The sequence below is a fragment of the Chiroxiphia lanceolata genome, chromosome 4, assembly GCF_009829145.1.
Source record: "Chiroxiphia lanceolata isolate bChiLan1 chromosome 4, bChiLan1.pri, whole genome shotgun sequence".
Taxonomy (NCBI): Eukaryota; Metazoa; Chordata; class Aves; order Passeriformes; family Pipridae; genus Chiroxiphia; species Chiroxiphia lanceolata.
Window position 1 is genome coordinate 44,470,487 of NC_045640.1, and position 19,897 is coordinate 44,490,383.

Here is a 19,897-nt window from a genome sequence, read left to right on the forward strand (position 1 = left end):
CTCAATTATTCACCTCTTCTGGCCTTTTGGGGTTAGACAGACCTCTGATTCAACCTTGTCTATCCACTGTGATGCTCTAAAAAAATGAACTCTACATTTTGTAGGTAATTTTCAGTGCAACCTTCTATATACAAAAGGTGCGATCTTCAATATAGGTGAGATGGTGAAGTAAGAGTTTTTATTATTATCTTGCTTGAGTCTCAAGTTATGAATAAAAATAAGTTACATCAAGTCCATGTTCAGCAGAGAGTTCAAATTTTTGAGTCAGCTGCAAATAAACTGAATGAATTGATGTATGGGGCACCAAGAAGTAAGGAATAGTAAAGCAGAGAATCTAGGTTTGTCTATCCCTTAAAAATAAATTAATAAATCAATCTCATTTTTTTAAGTCTCGTAGCTGCTCTAAATTGAAATTGCAGATTTCTGTCTACCAGATTTTAAGAAGAGGTAGGATTCACCATTATTTGACTTCTCATAACATGTAAAATTACTTCCTTCTACTTCAAGTAAGAAAACGATGGAAGGAAAGTAAGTGCTCTTGTTAGCAAATGTACTTTAAGTAAAATCCTAAAATGTTCCTTACTAATGAAAACCATCAAGGAATCACTCCTGTCTGCATTAAAATGTGAAAGCGTTATTGGAAATAGATGTTTCTCATACAGACAGACAAAAGATTTCAGTTTTCCTTAGCCATTTTATTAGTCTTGACAATCACCAGCTTAGTCAGCTTTCTCATCTGTTGCAGTAGAAGTACCTAAAGGCTGCCGAGGCATGAAGACCACAAGAATTAGTGTCTGCATATATAAGATTCTAAATTATCATGAAAACACACCAAAAAATGTTGTGAAATCCTGTCACAATATGGAAACTAGCTCCTAGAATGGCGCTTTTCATTACAGTAACTTTTGGGATGGATGTTTTTCCAGCTTGTTAACAAATCTATCTGGAGACTGGTTTTAAATGGCCATCCACCTGCTCATGTAATATCTCACTAAGAGAACCAAAAGTCTCATCCTTTGGGGATGATGGACAGGGGGGGATAATTCTGTGATTAGTCTGAATCCAGATGGAGCACTGTCATTCATACGTGATACGTCTGTCTGAAATACCACAGAATCACAGGATGGGTCAGGTTGGAAAGGACCATAGGGGGGCATCTGGTCCAACCTCCCTGCTCAAGCAGGTTCATTCTAGAGCGCATGGCAAAGGATTGTGTCCAGATGGCTCTTAAACATCTCCAGCAAGGGAGAACCCACAGCCTCTCTGGGCAACCCGTTCCACTGTGTGTTCACCCACACAGTAAAGTTCTACCTCATATTCAGGTGGAACTTTCTGTGCCCCAGTTTCTGCTGGCCATACTCTTTCAAATGCACCCCAGGATACCATTGGCCTTCTTGGACACAGGGTCACACTGCTTGCTCACAGATAGCTTGTTCTCCCCCGGGATTCTCAGGTCCTTCTCCACAGAGCCGCAGAGCTACAGGCACCAGCCTGTACTGGTGCAGGGGATTGTTCTTTCCCATGTGCAATACCCTGCATTTGCCTTTGTTGAATTTCAGATGGTTCTTCTATTCCCATCTCTCCAACTTGTCGAGGCCCTTCTGAAGGGCTTCACAGCTGATAAAATCTACCAATTTTGAGGCAGGATGGAGCCCATTCTGGGAAAGATACTTTCTTTTCCTTTTTGGCACATTTAAATGCCAAGTAAAATTGTCTTCCTTTACAGGAACGTGTGCCATAAAACACAGTTGCTGGGCCAACTGCTGCTCCTCTGCACCATTAGAGAACCAAAATAATTTCAGTAGGAATAAGTGAAAGCAACATATTGCCCAAAAGATGTGTGAGCACAAGCACTTACAAATCTACAAGACTAGCTTTACAGAAAATGGTTATAACAAAAGAAAGAATTCAATTTCAACAAATGTTTTTATCATATCTGTATATGGAATAGTGAAAGAAACCCAAACAATATATTTTGCTTGTCACTCACTAGGGCCAGTGAATACCATTAAATTACAAAGACAGGAACTCCTGCCTACAGGTGGTTTTTTCCATAATTTTTTTTGTTTATTTTTTATCTGGTAAACTCCTACTGATCTTTCACTGCTGTTGATTCATTGTCTGTATGCTTTCCTGAGGAAATATCTCAATATCTCTGTACCACTTGAGCCTGTACCTCTTGTAGTTTCCACAGGATCTTATGGTTCCGTAGCTGGCTGCTTACTTTCTGTCAGTTCCAGTGAAAAAGAGCCCGAGGTCACAGAAAATAAGGAGCACTTCATGAACATCTTTGCTGTTGTTGTTTCTTTCAGGGAAAAAAAAAAAAGAGAAAAAAAAGCTTTACCTAAGTTTGACTATTTTGTCTCTGTTTCTATGGGAACAAGATGAAGGAGCAACTGCCAGCCATCAGGTGGATTGCTGAAACTCCTGGCAAGGCAACTGGCTGCTGATGAGGAGCTTCAGGCTCCATTTGAACTGTCCACTGGTTTGCAGTGAGGACAAACAAGGAACTGCATCAGGTTTAAAAACTATGAAAGTATTTTTCCCTGGGATCTCTTAAAATCTTGTGACTACCATGACAAACTCAGAATAAAATTTTTTTTTTTACTAAGATAACACAAAGACAAGTGAAACTTCCCTGCTCTAGTGATTGAATGCCCTATAGGACTTTTTTTCAATTTTCATAATACTTACAAAGTATGGAGACCAGTGGATATCGCCATCATCCTATAATAAAACACTCGGTTGAGTGAAAAGGGCACCTCATAGATATGGGGTTAACAGGCCTAGCTCCCCGACCATAGCTCAGATCCCTGACTCTATCACCCTATTACACAACTGTTCTTTTATAAAATTTAACCTTCTGGATCTAAGACCTCTACTTCTCCTTTCTATCTCCACAATGTGTACCTTTGAGCTCTCTTGCAAAAAAATCCCTTATCTTCTTGTTATCCCATTCTCAGGCATCTCCATTCAACCTCCTACCCAAAAGCCTCCAACTCATCAGCCTTTTTTCCCATGTGCCCATTGCTGCTGGCAACTGCTGTGACTCTAGCCCTGGCTGCTCTGGCGTGCAGAGCCCCTTTCCCCTCTACTCTCCCTCCTACCTCAAGAGAGATTTCAGACAGGACACTTAGATGTACATGTAGCTATAATGACAGATGGTCTCTCTCAAATTCTGGGCTGAAACTTTGCTCTAAAAGGAAATTGCTCACTTTGTTTTTCTGCACATCCAACTTCAGTTCATTTGGAAAATTTAATGTTCTCAAAATCAGGGTTTTTTGAGGTTTTAGTGAAATAGCCTGATAGCACTTTATGAGACGTTTGTCTCGAGATTCTACAGATAATTGAAAGTGGAACATAGTCTCCGGCATCTAAGACTTCTTAGATTTCAAATTCAGGTGAAGTCTAAAGAGGCTGAGATTAGTTCAGTTGGTTAGAGCAGAGGGCTAATAAGGCCAAGGTTGTGGGTTTGATCCCTGTAGGGGCCATTTACTTACAAGCTGGATTCGATGATCCTTGTGAGTCCCTTCCAACTCAGAATATTCTGTGACAGAAGTTGCATTTACCAATAATCCATCCAAACAAAGCTCCAAATACAGAAAAATAGGGCATATGAAAAATTTTGTCATAGTGCTAATGTAGTGAATTTTTTTTATTGTCTCTACCTGATACTGAGCATGTGAAAGGGAGAGTTCTTCAGGTTGGTGCCACAGTGGGATATAAATGGGCTTAGTATTACTATGTGCAGTGGAGCTACACTGATTTAATTTCTGGAAGCTGAGAATCTGATCATCAGCTTACATGTCTACTGTTCTGTTTTTACTTTGCTTTGGAAAACATCAAGTGTGAGCATTTAGTTACATTTTCTGACAGCAAAAGAGTGTGTAATATAAATTTCTGCATGAAAAACACTTTTTTTTCTTTCTCAACAGTTCACTCCATCATTTCCAGATATAATTACCAATGTCTTACTTCTTTCTCTTCTTTTTCTTATAACATTCCACCCAAATTAAGCCTTTCTCAAAAAAAAAGAAAAAAAAAAGAAAAAAAAACAATTTTCTGTCTTAGGCAACTAATAATTTCGTATTAAACGTAACACAATAACTGATGGTAAAATAATAAGACTTGTCTTTAAGACTTGTCAAGCTTTTCTTTAGTTTTCTCCATGCAAAAGAATATTTTGGTTTGGTATAATTTTACAGAGTTCAGTAGAGCTCTTCAGCATGGATTTACAAACCAATCATGACCTCAAGTGGCATGCTGTTCACCTGAATAAAATACCTGCCAATGTACATTAGGATTGAAGTACTCCAGAGTTGCTAGGTGCCACAGTGTTCAGATCTAGCAGGGTTTGCATTAAGTGTTTCCAAGATTATAAGCAATGTGAACACATCTGTGCCTTAATAGCCTACATCTCCCTTTTACCAGTCCTGCAGTCACATTACAAAAATATACCAGGAACACTGCCTAAGATCATATTTTTTAAATGAGCTGTTTTGAAAATCAATTAAGCTCTATATGTTAATAGAAAATGGACATCAAATGAATTGTTGAACTTTAATAGGCAATTCTCTCTGTGTAGATTTTATCCTTCTCTAAGGTTGAATGAAGAAACTAGGCTGTCCATTTGTGTTCAGGGTTGACTTTCAGCTCCTTCCTCCTGAAAGGTGTCTAGTGAGAAACTGAAATCTGCATCAGGCAAAGATTCTCAGCGTTCTCTGAGAGGATCAGGCTATAAATGAGGCTGTATATGACTTTCAGACATTAAAAAACAATCATAAAACCCTATTTCAAATGTTGCCTAAGATGTAAGCTCCACTGTAAGGAAAGAAGTGTGGCAAACTATGCAAAGTGCATGCTTTCCATTTACTTTGCCAGGTATTAGCCTTAGGGAAATCTGCTGGTGGACTGGGCTCTCAAGGGCCTGATCGTTCATATTGGTTGCATCCTCATGGGTGAACCAGAACTTTACCAAGGACAGTAAAGTGTCTACAAGCTTCCCAATTATCCTCCAAATTATCCAGGTAAAATGAAGGCCCACTACTTAGCCACCTTCAGTTGGAGTGGTACAACAGGCTCGATGAAATTTCAGTCAGATGCTGCTGATCTTCCTATGCAACTGAAGGAGAGTAGGTTATATGAGCTAAGTGCATGTATATGTATATGTAAAGGTATGAAACTGCTTGTGGGGAGATTTTCAAAAGAATAAAACGGATTTGGAAGCATGAATTCAAAATCATCTTTCACTGAAATTTGCCTTTCTCTATCTCTTAGTTCTTTTGGTAACAGAAGCTGGTAGCCATCCATCAAAGTTCAGCAGTAAGCACATCAGCTTGCAGGAGTTCAGTTATAGAAACCAACACCAAGAATCACACATGCACAGGTACAAAGACTAGAAGTGCAGTTCAGTCTGTCCTGGAAAAAGTCCTAATAGTTTGCCTCTTTGATCTGTTTTTTGTCTCAGCAACTCGGAGACTGGTTAGGTGTAACTTTATCAGAAAAATGTAATGCAGTTTCTAATCTGAAATTATCAACCTAGGAACAAAATAAGGCATTATTGCTCTCACCTTCCCCATTTTACCTGTTTTTCTTTGATGAGTCAGCTTTTCATTTGCTTTAAACAGGAAGGCTTGCTGTGATAGAGTTTTAGTTCTGTTTGCACTGTTGGCTCTTCCCCACTGTTTAAATGTCAGTTGTTTAGGATTTGCAGAGACACAAGGCTGTAAACAGACCGTGAAGGATTGTCACTTGTAGAACCCAAGACGAAAATCTCTTCTGTAGCAAACTGGGTGGGAAGATGGGCATTGAAAGGTGAAGAGGGGGTATTCAAGGACACTACAGTGCTGCCAGCATCACACACAAAGGCCTGTGTATTTTGTTGCCCAGGAACCTACCCTTTCAGCAGCAGAGCCCACACTATGAACACCTGTTTGCAACAGAAGGGACAAGCAACTTTCTGTGTAACAGGACGAAATAGTTAAGCAAAATTCCTTCTTGAGCCAAAGTTCAATATTTTTCAAGTCACATGAACTCCCTCATCCTGCCATCTGGTCCTCTCAAGCACTCATGCAGCTCTTTCTGCTGCTTTATTGGTGCTAAATTACTGGGGTTTGCATAGTGATTGGAAATAGTTGTTGAAGTTGTAGGCTTGGGGAGTTTATACAGAAATCAAGATTCAAGCATTATGCAGCCCAATACTCTAATCTCCTTTATATCAGTACCAAGCTTGCCATGTATCTAATCTCATAGAGAGAGAAACATTTTCTGGCATCACCTGTATTATGTCTCAGAGAAGTAGTAAACTAAGCAATAAAAATGATGGATTGGATTTTTTTTTTAATGGATTGGAACAGCTATATTCTATCATAAGAAAATCAGAGAAGCCAGAGATTATCTGTATCATACATATGCAACAGATGCATATGAGAATATGAATTGTTCTAAGAGTTTGTCAGGAATAGCTAAATAATAAACACAAAGTAAGGTTAAAGGAAGTTACTACCTGATCTTATAGCCCAAGATAGAAGAAGAGATCATGAGAGACACTAGATAGCAGTTTGTCAAGAATAAGCCGACACATCATTGGGGTTTCCAGCTAACTTAAGAGTCAGAAAGTCAGCTTCTTCTGATGTTTAAAATCAGCATTCATAGCATAGGCACAAGCACTAAAAGGGAAAGGATGATGAATGGGATTGATAAAACTGCAAGCAACCTTTCAGGGTATATTTCAAGCTTGGGGTTTTGAATAGCAATTATGGAGGGCATGATTTTTCATTTCGATTTATGTCCCAGTAATCAGTTATACACTGAGTTGGATAGAAGCCCTTTGCTGCCCCATTAGAAAAAAGCAAGCAAATAAAATAAGGATTGTGAATGTAATGAGAATTCCTTTTTCTACCTTCAATTCCAGTTAACTGAGCTAACCATGGATGTTCAGCTTTGAAGAAAGCAAACTTGCTGTACACAATGAGACTGCCTTTATTAACTCTTTCCTCATTTCTATTTCTACTTGTCCTGGAAATAGTTCCTCTGGCTTAATATAACTCATAAGGGATCTCAACATTGGAGACCATAAACTGTGCCTTCCTATCGCTAAAAATTCACTGGTCATCTACAGAAGCAGGAATTAGCGTTATTCAGCAGGGATTTCTCGATCCCTGCATGTCATACTGATTAGTACAAGTTCTGCGTGGCTCTGTGCAAGCAGAGGTAGATGTCCATGCTTGGGAAATGCTCCCCCATTTTTTTCTGCTCCTTCACCATTTCAAACAACCCCCTCCAAATGTACAGAAACCATTAGCTCCTCCATTTGAGACAAAGATGACTAGATGGCAAAGTGTTATTTTATGTATATTTTTTGTATCATGGGATTTTTATGAAAATTTGAGGAATTGATCAAGATGTCTCGATAACTGTAAGAGCAGATTAAATCACCTTTTCCTGGCAAGAAGTTTCTACCCCATTTGAGAAATTGGACCATGGAATATCGCATTTTAAATCAAAGCAGTTCTTCTGGGAAAGAAAGTTTGGTCTGACTCCTCTGATCAGCAATGCCTAAAGCAGCATCTGCCTCATGCTGCGGTGACAAAGGAGAGGTTTGCAGCTGCATGCTACCATCCCACCATGCTTGCATCCAGCTCTGTCTTAAAGTATTTATATTTTACATAACCACCAGTCAGCCAGTGTTTTTGTCAATATAAGAACATTACACTTCTTATATGCAAAATATTTTCCGCCATGGATCTCCCTGCCAGTTCGGTTCTGGTATGAGTAGTACAGCTGATGGAAGCATGGGGAAGAAATGCACTGCCAAAGTGGCAGTCTACCACCACTCACTTCACATATTAATATGAAGTGGTCGTCAGCTTTTGGTGCCTCAGGCCACATCATTGCTATAAACAGTGGGAGGTACCAGACTGAGCCATAATTAAGGCTAAGGATGAGCCACCCTGAGGTGAACTGCCACAGCCAGTGTCATCAGCCCAGGCTCACTGACCTATAGCTCTCCCTGTGAGAGTACGCAGCTTCCATGCACTCAGTACAAGGTTGTCTGTAAACACTTACTGTCAGCTGTCTTTGACCTCTGGAATGTGGACTACACTGAACTTGAGAGCCAGCACACATGCAGCACTTGCACGATGACGCTCTGTTAGAGTGTAACGGGGATGAAGCACTGCCAAATGTAATGTGTTGTCCTCAGAGCAGCATAAACTGAGATTCAAAGCACTGAAAAACACTTTTCCCCAGCCCAGCTGCTGGGAGCAATCCTCAGAATGCACTGGGGAAGAGTGTCTCTGCCTCAGCTCCTATCTTCAGGTTTGGTTTGGTGAGGAATGGCTGGGTAACTGTAGCCATGCTCCGCTGAGATGGGCTTGCCCCAAGCCAGAGTGCAACCAGAGCAAGGCCAGCTGTTTCATCAGCTTGGTTACCATAAATAAATTAAGGCACAGTGCTGCCAACAAACTTTAAAATTCAATACAAATAGCTCTAATTTTGGAGAATGCCAGTAAACAGGAGAATTGTCCTAAACTTCTATTTCTTTATGCAAACTTGAAGGGATATAAATACTTTGGCCCAATAGACTTTTAAGCATGGATTCTACTGTTGAAGATATCCTGTATAGCAGAGTTAGTAAATTATCAGGGTTGTGAGGTGTACAAATAAAAGTCTGTTTCATATAAACTCCATTTGGGCAAATTCAGCTCCAGGTCCAAGGGGCAAAGTACAGCCTGTTTCTCTTACACAGTATCAGCAAAAAAAATTATAATTTTTTCAAGCTCAATTGTGCCTCCATCATCAGATATGTAATTCCACAGTCTCTAAGTTTTATAGCTAGAAGCTCTCTTCCTTCCACAGGAAGTCAGTGAAGTCTGAGAGGGAAAAGATTTTGATGCAAGCACCATTTTTTTTCATATATCCCATCTGAAACAAGCCTATGAGGAGCTTGTATACATTATTTATCCCATATACTGGCCAGAATTAGTAACACATCCATTACTTCTGATACCTTATCAGTACAGAGCTGTTTAGCTATATTGCATTCAGGTGAAATAATGTACAGATACAGGTTTACTTGCTTGAGAACATGATGTGAATTTTAAGGCTCAAGTTATCAAGGGAATTTCTCCTCAAAGTTCCTCAGTTTCCCTGGGCAACACTGTCCTTCCTACATGTGTCTTCATTTGCCCTGGTTTCATTTCAACACGTTTCTCTCATGGCTCAGACTATAGGAAGGAATGTCTATAAATCAACGACATCTTCACTAGCCTCATTCTTGCTCTCTCTTTCTTGCTTCTTGAAGTAGCCGCTCATCCGATAACTTTCTTATTTATCCAGTTTTACCAGCTTCAGTGTTCCTTACTTGTATTAATTTCCTTTTAAAATGACAACCAATTCGATTTTTTTTAAAGTGAAGATATGAAAATCACTACTGATTGCATAAATAAGCATTTGTACTGCAGTATTAAAAACACGGCTCTTCAGCAAAACTAATCTTGCATGAATTTACATACATCTCATTGCTTTTTAGGGCAAAGAACCTGTACTTTGACACAAAGTAGCTCTTCTGTTGTGGAATGGCATTTATAATGACAGTACTAGGTAAATAACTCAGGGATCCACAGACAAAATTCATCCCTTAAGGTCATTATCTGGATTAATATAAGAAAATCCCCAAGAGAGTTTAGAAACTATGAAGCATGGAAATGGATTATACTAATCTGTGAATTCAGTGATACTTTTGTGGTCTGACAGATCAAATGCAGATAATATTTTCCACTCACTTATTACTCTTAGTGTTATCTATTATTATGCTGGTAAGGTATGTTTGTCCACAATACACATTTATATGAGACAGGGTTATAGCAACAGACAATTATTTTCAACACACTTACCTCTATAAAACAACTTTTGCACAGCTCTGACATACAATTTACATATAAACAGATATGTATACTAAACCCATTTTTTGTCCAGGCTTAGTCCTTCTATTTTAACTGTTCAAATCTATTTTTTTCTCAGATTAACAATGGTGTACTTTCTGTTCAGTCATAGTCTGCTGCTCCTCTTGGAGATCACAATTCTCAGTGAAGGCTACTTACAGGGCTAGGTGAGAAGGTTCAGCACTGTTCCCACATAAAAAAACCCCCTAGTTTCACTGGCCTTCCAAAAAACTCTAGCAAGCATACTCAGGATTGCTTCTCCACTTGTAGTCTTTACAGGCAACACTGACTTTTAACACTCATCCAGAAGCAGCACAGCTCTATGTTCTCCTCAAGGCAAAAGCATGACAGCCTCAGGAAAGTCCATCAGTGCAGCTCTTCTGCCTCCAGGCTTGAGCTGCCTTGTGCCCAGCCAGTGCTGGAGAGCATACAGCTGCAGCTGCACCTATCTAACTACATACCGCTCGGTACTGCACTGATGCCTAAGCCTGGAGACAAGTTTCTGCCATTAAAATTCGCAAGGCATCAAAACGTGTTCTTCCAGGGACACTCAGAGCTAAGTGCCGACCAGCTAAGATTCTAGATCACCATCTATGTGGTGGAGAGGTCTCATTTTAAAAGCCAACCCCAAGTCAGAGTCCAAAGCAAGATCCACCCAGAGATCAGCATGGTGCTACTCAGTGCAATCATCCTGCCTGTACTGCAGTATCTTTACAGTAGATGCACTCATGAAGTATGGGGGAGGAGCCCTATCTTAAATTCTGTCTGTATCTGTTTTGATATCTTTGTCCCCAAACCTTAGTGCCATGCAAAGGTCATAACCACCTGCCCATAAAATCATGATATTCATTGTTTAATTATTTTATATACAATAGAACAGCCCTAAGAAGACATATGTTGCTGCCTCAGGAAAGGCTGCAGCGTGCTGGCTAGATCACACTAATGAGAACTGGGGTGCATTGGTTCAAATTCTTGCCCTGAATCAGTGATGACATTTCCTTTTGGTACCCTGACACCTACTAGCAAATTCTTCAATGAGAGTTGCTCCTGGTGTTCTTTGGCTTTGCAAAAAACTTGTACATAAGCAAGAGGATAAGAACATAATGCTTAAAAAAAAATAATTAAAGCACTAACAGCTGAATGGGGAGAGCTGGATCCTGATTCCTATTTCAGGTAAAATGGAGGGTCCATTCCAGTGGTTAGATACTGCTTATAGGTTCACTTTCCCTTGGGGGAAATGGGGATGAACCCATTTCCACATCCTTCTGGCAGCTGGGATTTGGGGCAACCCCAAGGAATGTTGCTACTTCATTGCTTTTGGTGATAAAACACCTAATTTTCCTACAACATAACAGGGTACTAAAGCACGTAGCTGTGTTTGCGCAGGAGCCAAGTCTGAGGAGTGATCAAGCCATGGAACAGGCATCTGTGCTGGCTCTTCCACATCCCATCTCCAGGTGTTCATGGGAGAATCCACACCCTGCAGCGGGAAACTGTGTAGAGGTTTGTTACTCTAAAGCAGGCACTGACCAAGGCATCACTCCACAAGGTAGAGAAGAAAGCAATGCAATAAATTAGTGCACCATCTCTGGCTCAGTGTGATGGCTGCAGAGAAAGCTCAGGAAGCTGTAAAATAAAGATACCATTAAATAAATGGAAAGATAATTTGTAATTAATCACTTTTATACAAGATGAGGTAAAGCAGACTTAAAATTACAGAGAATTAGCCCAGCAATTGTAGCTTTAGCACACACTGTCATGGTTACTTCAAAACTGTCTATATATCACATTCTAACAGGCTTAAAGGAGTTTAAATAGAACTTTTAAACCATTTGCTTTTTAAATAAAGGAGACTATTTGTAGTAATAATACTTTTGATGAAGGGTTTGGAGTTAACTGAAACTGATAGATGTGACTGATGTCCATAGTAATTGCACACTTCTATAATCCTTCCTCACCCGTAAGAGTTTTGAGCTGACATTTTGGATATTACTAATATTCAGACAAAAATAACTTTTGGACAATAACATGTTCTGAACATGGTGGAGAATTAATCTATTTTGGTAAAACTGTTTAAGAATGATGGATACTTTTCCCTGCTTGAGTAAACACTAGCTAATTCTCCAGATCTCCCTTTTCTCCTCATGAAAATCCAAGTCCAAATGATTTCATGGATATTTAAAGGATGGTGCTGAATACTGAATACAAAAAGACTAATTTCTCCACTTGATAGAGACGTGATGCTATTTATTACATTGCAAACATTTCAGTACTGGAGTTTTTTTGGGTTTTAGTTTGTAAGAGAGTACACAATGAATTTAGGAACAACAAAAAATTGAGTGAAAAAAATGAGGCAGCTGAAATGTCACTGTTGAAATAGGCTCTAAGTGAAAGTATCACACTTGGTTTTATTCTAGATAAGCAACAGAGCAACTTGGAATAAAAATGGATTGAAATTTTCTTCATCTCTTTAATGAGTTCAAAGAGGCTGAACGAAGACATAGAAGAGTTGAACATTGCTGTGTGCAACACAGTAAACAGATTAAAATTTTATACCTGAGCAAAAAAAGGAATTTAACTATTAACTACAGCATGCAGAATAACTGTTATCACATAAACATAGCACACTGTTATTAGGTTACAGTCATTCAGAACTTCTTAATTTTTGCAAAGACTAAAGATGGGAAAAGCTCCAAGACGAGATGAGTATGTGACATAAAACCACAATAATGAAAAGCACTTTACCATCTCACAGCCTTTCCAGAGGATCAAAATTATCTGCTGTTTTATTATCCAGGCAGAAAGCAGCTACAATTCAAAGCCTGTGGAGTTAATAACACATTAGACATTTAAGCAGGTCCTGAAAACGAAAATATTGGCAGTTTATGAAGTGCTCACAAAAGACCTGAGCCTGCATTCCCTGCCCTCAAATGCCACTTTAAAACACTGCATTTGTGAACTGTTTCCAGAGGAGAATGAAAGGGAGGAATCTGCAGGGAATGACTGATAAGTCACAGGCTCGTGATTTTCTCACCAGCATAACAGCCAATTCTTAAGGAATAACTTTTCACCCCATTTGGTTGACCAAAACCCACAACTCATTTTATGTAGAAACAACCTTTCCTCACATTGAATCTGTTGTTTGGGTGGGTATGGTGATTTTTTTTCTTTTTCCTTTTCTTTTTTTTTACCCCCTAATGTACTTCAAATGTTTGAACCACTGTAGTACAAGTTTAAAAAAAATAATGTATTTCTCTTCTTAATTCCCCTGTCTTTGTAAAGATGCCTGTGGGAGAGAAGGGACCTGAAAAGTTTGAGCTTTAACCAGCACAGCCCATTCCCACCCAGACAGGCTTCTTTGTCCTGGCAGACTTCTGCTCTCCCCGATGTCCACATCCAATATAAAAACTACCTGCTCCCATCATCAGTATTCCTGTGCTACAAATTGCCTTCCTCTAGCAAAACCAGCACACTCTGCCCTTGTCATTTAGACTTGTCAAAAAGATATGGGAGGAATAGAAGGGTCTCTCACTCTGTTAGAGACAGCCATAAACAAAGCCTCTCCCTTTTATTTCCTTGTAGTCATATAGTTACATACTCATGATATCAATCAACTTCCCCCAGACCATAGCACCTGCCTTGATTTCCTGCTACTTTTCTTTCACTCTTTATGAATAAAACTATGCATTAAAAATGCATGTATCAAATGGATTTATCCCTTTGTCCACCACATATTGATTTCTTCTTTAAAGTCAGACATCTTAGACATTGGTAGGTTGTGTGAATGAGTCCCCAGGGAACTGAATCCTCTTTGCTTCTAGTTTCTTCCTGGCTTTGAAAGCTGCTGATACTTCAGGATGGATGGAGTCCAGCCGCTGTTCACACTGGAAGGCTGTGAGGAAGGCCGTCCTGTAGTTGTTATTCATCCAGCCATAGAGAAGGGGGTTAGCAAACGTTGAGCACATGGCAATGACATGAAACACTGTGTAGATCAGTTTGTACTCTTTCAGGTCTAACACCTGACTGTCAATGTCACTGACTAACTGGAAGGTATGAAACGGCAGCCAGCTGACAGCAAACACCACAACCACACACACCAGCATCTTGGTGGTTTTCCGACGCCGGTGGTGGTAGTGGTCACTCCCTGCCCCAGGACTAACATGGTTCTTGAGCTTGGTCCAAATACGAGTGTAGGCATAGGAGATGACTGCCAGAGGCAGCACATACTGGATCAGGAGCATGGAGATGCTGTATATGGTGCCATAGTTGAGCTGCCCCTCTCCTGGCCACTTCTCAGAGCAAACCACAATCTTGAAGTCAGGAATGATCTCAATCAACGAGTACTCGCGGAAGATGGCCAGAGGACTTGCCAACAGGGCACTGACTGCCCAGGCAATTCCTATAATCAGGAAGCTGATTCGCTTAGAGATTTTGCTTTCCAAGTGGTAGACGATGCAGCGGTGACGATCTAGAGCAATCACAGTCAAAGTAACAGTGGACACATGAACAGCAAGCGCCTGGGCGTAAGGCACCAGGTGACACAACACTGGGCCCAGTTTCCATTCGCCCAAGAGCGTATAAACCAAAGTGAAGGGCAGGCACAGTGTATTCACCAGCAGGTCGGCCACGGCCAGATTGGCAATGAAGAAGTTAGTCACCGTGCGCATGCTTTTGAACTTGATGATCACGTGGATCACGAGGGAGTTTCCAATCACCCCCAACAAGATGATGGAGCAGTAAGCAAAAATGAGAATTATCTGCACTTCAACTAGTGTTGTGCTGTCCTTCAGTTCTGGTTTAGGGTCCAGAGCCAATTCATTGAGCGGTGTGGTGTATCTTGGCAAGTACAGCTTGGTGAACAGCTCCATTTTCATTTCATCTGTCTGGTTTTCTTCACCTACTGCTTCCAGGGGACCCATCCTTACAGCAGCCTGGTCTGAGCCACAGAGCTGCCTCTGAAAACAAAACAGTACAAGAACAAGCGGAAAGATTAGTCCACTTTGGCTAAGGAAAGAAGCAACGAGCTAAAGCTACAGCTCTTTCCTGACCCACATGCTACATCACAGGATTAAGAGAAGATCTGTCTTAACATATTTAAATTCTGTTGCCCTTACATTTGAAGGCCAATCCCAGAATATTATTCAGGCATGACTCCTGCTGAAAATTGGGACAGATTTCAAAAGCATTTTAAAGACAAAGTTTGCCTAAGTAAATGCAGAAGTATTAAGATCCTGCTGGGCAGCATATCATTTTTTTACAATCCACTACCGAAAACTACTGCTGATTTAGTACATAACTTCCATTAATGTCTATGGGAATTCTACATGGAACAGCACCATCCAGTCTGTTATTAGCATAATAATCTTTTGATTTTTCCTTAATAAAAAGTGTTTCCTTTAAATAGTCACAAAATACTTATAGGTTTATGCCCCTCCTTAGTAGCAGTGAACTAATTACTGGGATCTTTCTTTAAGAAACTTTCTTTTAGAACAGTTTGTGCCACAAGGCAAGTAAAAATATCACTGTAATAGAATTGAAATAATAGAATCTCTCTGAAATGACTGCGTAACTTATTCACGCTGAAATCAAACCCAGAAACAATTAAAACACAGTTACACATAATATTCCCTTTCTGTGTTATGTTTGAGAAAACACAGCTCCTTGGAGGCTGCCAATCAGGCATTCATTTCTGACTGCAGTTGTAAAGAAGAGCAAAGAATTCCCCTGCTGATGTCAGTAAGAATTTCACCATTGGCATCAAAATCTCATTTTGTTTCCCTCCTTACACAGGCTGAGACAATTTCTATGTTGCCCTAAGACTTCGGCAGGCACAACATATGGATGGTTTACAATTAATTGCTGACTTGGACTTCAGTCCTAGGCAGAACACGCATGTTCCCCTGGAAACTGCCCAGAGCATCAGTGGAATGCTAAGCAAGAACCACACACCTGGCAACTCCTTGCCTTGACCTGGGAAAACAGTAAGAAATTGCCTGGGCCAAGCAGGCTCACCAAGAAAACATCACAGAGGAGAAAGCCAAACCTGACTTAGTCACTCTATTTCCCATTCATACATCCCCTAAGGAAAGCAAGAGCAGAGATGAAACGTCACTTTCTTGCCATCAGGTGTTGCACACAGCTTAACCCATCTTCAATTCAGGTCTGCCTAAAAAAACAGTCTAGCTATTAATGTGTTTGGATTCACATGCCTTTTTTAAAATTCTTGTCCTTTCTTTTCAATCAGATCAACTTTCTTCCTTCCATTTTCAGTGGATTGTTTCAGAGGAACCGAGGTATGTTTTCATCCCTACCTCTGTTCCCAGTATCTATCTATGAGTGACATCCTTCGGTGTGGTTTCCAAACTGAAAAAGGAGGATTGACTACCAGCAGGTGGCTGAGCCCTTTGTATTTGCTTCCATCTCACACAACATCCCAAAGAATTTCTCAGTGCAAATTCTTTTTGCAAAAGCAACAGATCGACTGCATGAACTGAAAGGTATTTTTCCCCCAACGAAACAGGTCAAAATTATGCTATACTGTTTAGTCTACATTTACTAGACAATTAATAGCGTAAGCCTGAGATGTAAAACACCCCAAGATACATCAGCTGAGATGTGCCAGCTGTTCATACTGGTGTACCCTGTTGATTTTAGCAATATAATCAATTTTCATCTACTAGACTAAGCATGGGTGGCAGGAAGGGATTCCTCATCAATACACTTTTAATACACCAGGTTAAAAATTTAAGAGATCCACCACGATTTGCACAGCCAAGGCTATGCAGTAGTTCAGAACTCTGCTGAGCATTTTCTTTCAACCTGTGTACCTACACCCAGGAATTATGCTTGCATATATTGCTAGATTAGAGATTTTATGAGGTCCCACGACTGTCAGGTGCTCTAAAATCTCATAATTTTTTCAATGCAAAATAAGAGCTGGTCATATTTACACACAGAAGTAGCAGGGTGAGAGTGATGGCAAATTTCACATTTTTTCCCCTTCTTTGCCATAAATCCAGTCAGAAGGATGTAGCTTAGCCAAAAAACATAGCATCCCTTTCTTCCCAAAAATATTTTCACCCATTTCTCTATTGCCTGACTTTCTGTTGATTCCTACTTCCAACCCTTTCCTTTTAGCAGAGCCTTCTTTCGTTCTGACACTTTTTTAACTGCCCTGTTCGGGCTGATGAAAGATACTTCGGTCTTGTCAATAAGACAAAGCTGAGGGAGAGGGAAGGGACGACCATGGTTTCAAGCAGAGATGAGCTGGCATGTCAGCAAGCAATGAAATAAATTGGACAAGTTTCACATTGTCGGTGTGACAGTTACGAGGGCAAAATATCAGCTTCTTTCAAAGAATGGGGATAAAACTGAGATGGCATTTGAGACCACACAGTGTTTGACAGAACCCTTTCTGTTCTTTTTTTGGTATTAACTCTCTAGGTGTGCATTTACTGGCACACCTTGCATACTGCACCACACTAGGGGTTTTTTCCAATTTCTTTTCCCCTCAGCAGTCAGATCCTCATGGGCAGGCATCAAATTGCGCCTAACTTTCGGCAGAGGAAGGCCCAGAGAGGATTTACATCGGTTCTGAGCGCAAGTAGGCAGAAAGAGCGGAATACGTGATTACATTAGCAAGTAGCATTCCCACCAGGACCGCAGTGCCTGCGCTGGGGAAGGGTCCGGGTCTGCTGGAGGCGAAGGCGGCAAGAGACGTGCCTCTGGGGTGCGGCGCCGCTGCCCTCCCGCCCCCGGGGACAGACACCCACGCCCGGCGGGAGCCACCCGCGCTCGGGAGCTGCGGGGACCCCGCCGAGGCCCCGCGCCGGCCGCGCTCCTCGGTCCCCCCATTCCCGTTCTCACCTTCCTCCCGCCCCGGGGAGGCGAGCGCGGCCACCGCCGGCTGCAGCCACAGGAGCCGGTCTCGCAGGGCAGGGCGGGGCGCGGAGCGGAGCCCCCTCGCTCCGCAGCGGGGGCGGCTGCTCCCGCCTCCCACGGCACGGTCCCGCCGCCGCCCTCCCCTCGCCCACTCACCGGGAAGGCTCTCTCCTCCCGGGCGATGGACGGGGCAGCAGCGCCGCTCGACCCGTCGAAAGTTTGACGGCGGCGGCGGCGGCCCCCGCGCGCCGGGAGGGCGGGGCAGGCCGGGGCTGGGCTCGGGCGGGACGCGGCGCCGGCTCCGCCCGCCGGGCTCCGGGAGCGGGGAAAAGGGGTGCGGGCAGCGCTGCCGGCGTGTGCCGGCAGCTTCTCACTCGGGAGGCAACACCGGCAGCGATGCCGGCCTGAAAGTAGGAATTTCCAAGGGGGAGGGTCAAACCAGCTCTGAGCTGGTTTAGGCGCCGCCATGCCCGAGCCTGCTTCCTAGTTTTCCCGGTCCCGAAGATGCCTTCTGGGGCAGCCTTTGCTGCAAACAGCTGCTGAAATCCTTGTTGCAAGCACCCCCGCTTGCACAGATTTGCTCTTCCTCAGAAGAAGATGTGGCTGTTGCCAGAGCAGGTGTAAGGATGAATAAAGCATTTACATATTCTGCCAAGAGCAAAATAAAATATTTCCTATTTATTTACAAGGTTGGAAAGGTAAAGACGACAGCTGCTGCTGCTTTTATTTGGTTCTATATCAATATCCTTTCAAAAAAGGCCTCTTTCCAGCCAGTTTGACTGAGAACTAGCTCCAGCCAGCAATGCTGTCCCCCTGGTAGGGTCCAGCTTTGTTAAATCAATCCCTCAGTAGGTTCTGCTTAGTATTTTGCTGCATATCTGATGCCTCTCTCTAGGTATAACTTCTGATATTCGAGGGGTTGTCTTCTCAGTGCATATCTGGAGGACCTGATTTCCCAAATGGTGCTTTCACCCTGATTGTAGATTCTAAGAATAGGAACTGGGAGACTTTTCTCTGTGGCTAGCATAGCATTGGTGCTTAAACAATTCTCTTCCCAAACCTTACAGAAGCTGCTCTCCTGAATAGGAATGCTTCTTTACTTCCTGTCACTTAGGTAGATTTAGTCATATTTAAGGTAGTTTCAAGGATCAGCAACATAATCTTGCCTTTTCTGTCCTCCTTTTCTTCCAAAGGAAACTCTGTACAAAAGCTCTTCCTTTGTCAAAAGTAGTGCTCCTTGCTTTTGTTATAGCTCAATATTATGCCCTTATCAACAGCAGAGAATATTAATGGAGCATCAAGGAGAAACTTCAGTGATTTAGAGTTGGGTTTGAAATTCAAAACATGTCTTGAGAACCCCCTTGGATCTTTACTGATTCAGGCTATCTCTTCAGGAAGGGCCTTGCTCTTAGTCCTTCAGCACTTCTAAGACTGTTAATGGAATACCCATAGCTTATTACAAAATAGATTTCTTTGATGACTAAATAAAGAGCCAGGAGTTTCAATTCTCCTGCTCCTGTTTATTTCATTTCCCATATCAGTCTATTTGTAGGATTTATTTTTTGATCTATCAACAGACATAAATGCATGCCATGAGTTTTAGTAATTAGAGCTCTTGTATGGCTGTAACAGCCTGCAGTTCTTCCCTTTCCTTCTCTTACAAATAGTCAGCAGTGGTGTTCCACTAATCTCAGGGGTGTTGCTATCATGCCCTACTCTGCACACTCTTTCTAACTTAACGTATTTTTTGCTGCTCCTAATGTCGTGGAAAGTGCAGTGAAAGGAGCTACAAAGCTTTACAATCTGTCCAGCTCAGGATCCCATAGCTAAGGGAAGGCTGTTCCTTACTTACACTTCCAGACTCCTGGAGGAAGTCAGGAAGTGCAAGTTCCTAGAAGCTGTTAAGCCAGTAAGGGCTTGCTTCCCATGCAAGAAGGTGTTATGCCCAGTTACAAAGCAATTCTGTGTTCAGGCACAGCTGAAATCCTTAATGAAAATGCATTGCTAATAAACAACAGCAGTTTCTCTTGCTCATAACAGAATGGGTTCCATGAACACCACCTTGAACCAAA

The 19,897-nt window shown here is 41.6% G+C and overlaps 1 protein-coding gene across 2 annotated transcripts; it reads right to left on the bottom strand.

Moving 5' to 3' along the window:
• Nucleotides 1–12,394: 12,394 nt before the first annotated feature.
• On the bottom strand, nucleotides 12,395–18,072 carry NPY2R (neuropeptide Y receptor Y2). Of its 2 annotated transcripts, none has more exons than XM_032686935.1 (2): nucleotides 17,982–18,072; nucleotides 12,395–14,899 (listed from the first exon to the last, which is right to left on the bottom strand). In XM_032686935.1, exon 2 carries the CDS (start codon nucleotides 14,861–14,863, stop codon nucleotides 13,706–13,708), a length of 1,158 nt encoding a protein of 385 aa, XP_032542826.1. In that variant the 5' UTR covers nucleotides 14,864–14,899; nucleotides 17,982–18,072; the 3' UTR covers nucleotides 12,395–13,705. The 2 variants fall into 2 exon arrangements, with proteins under 2 accessions (XP_032542826.1, XP_032542827.1); XM_032686936.1 differs by lacking the exon at nucleotides 17,982–18,072 and adding an exon at nucleotides 17,811–17,952.
• Nucleotides 18,073–19,897: the final 1,825 nt, after the last annotated feature.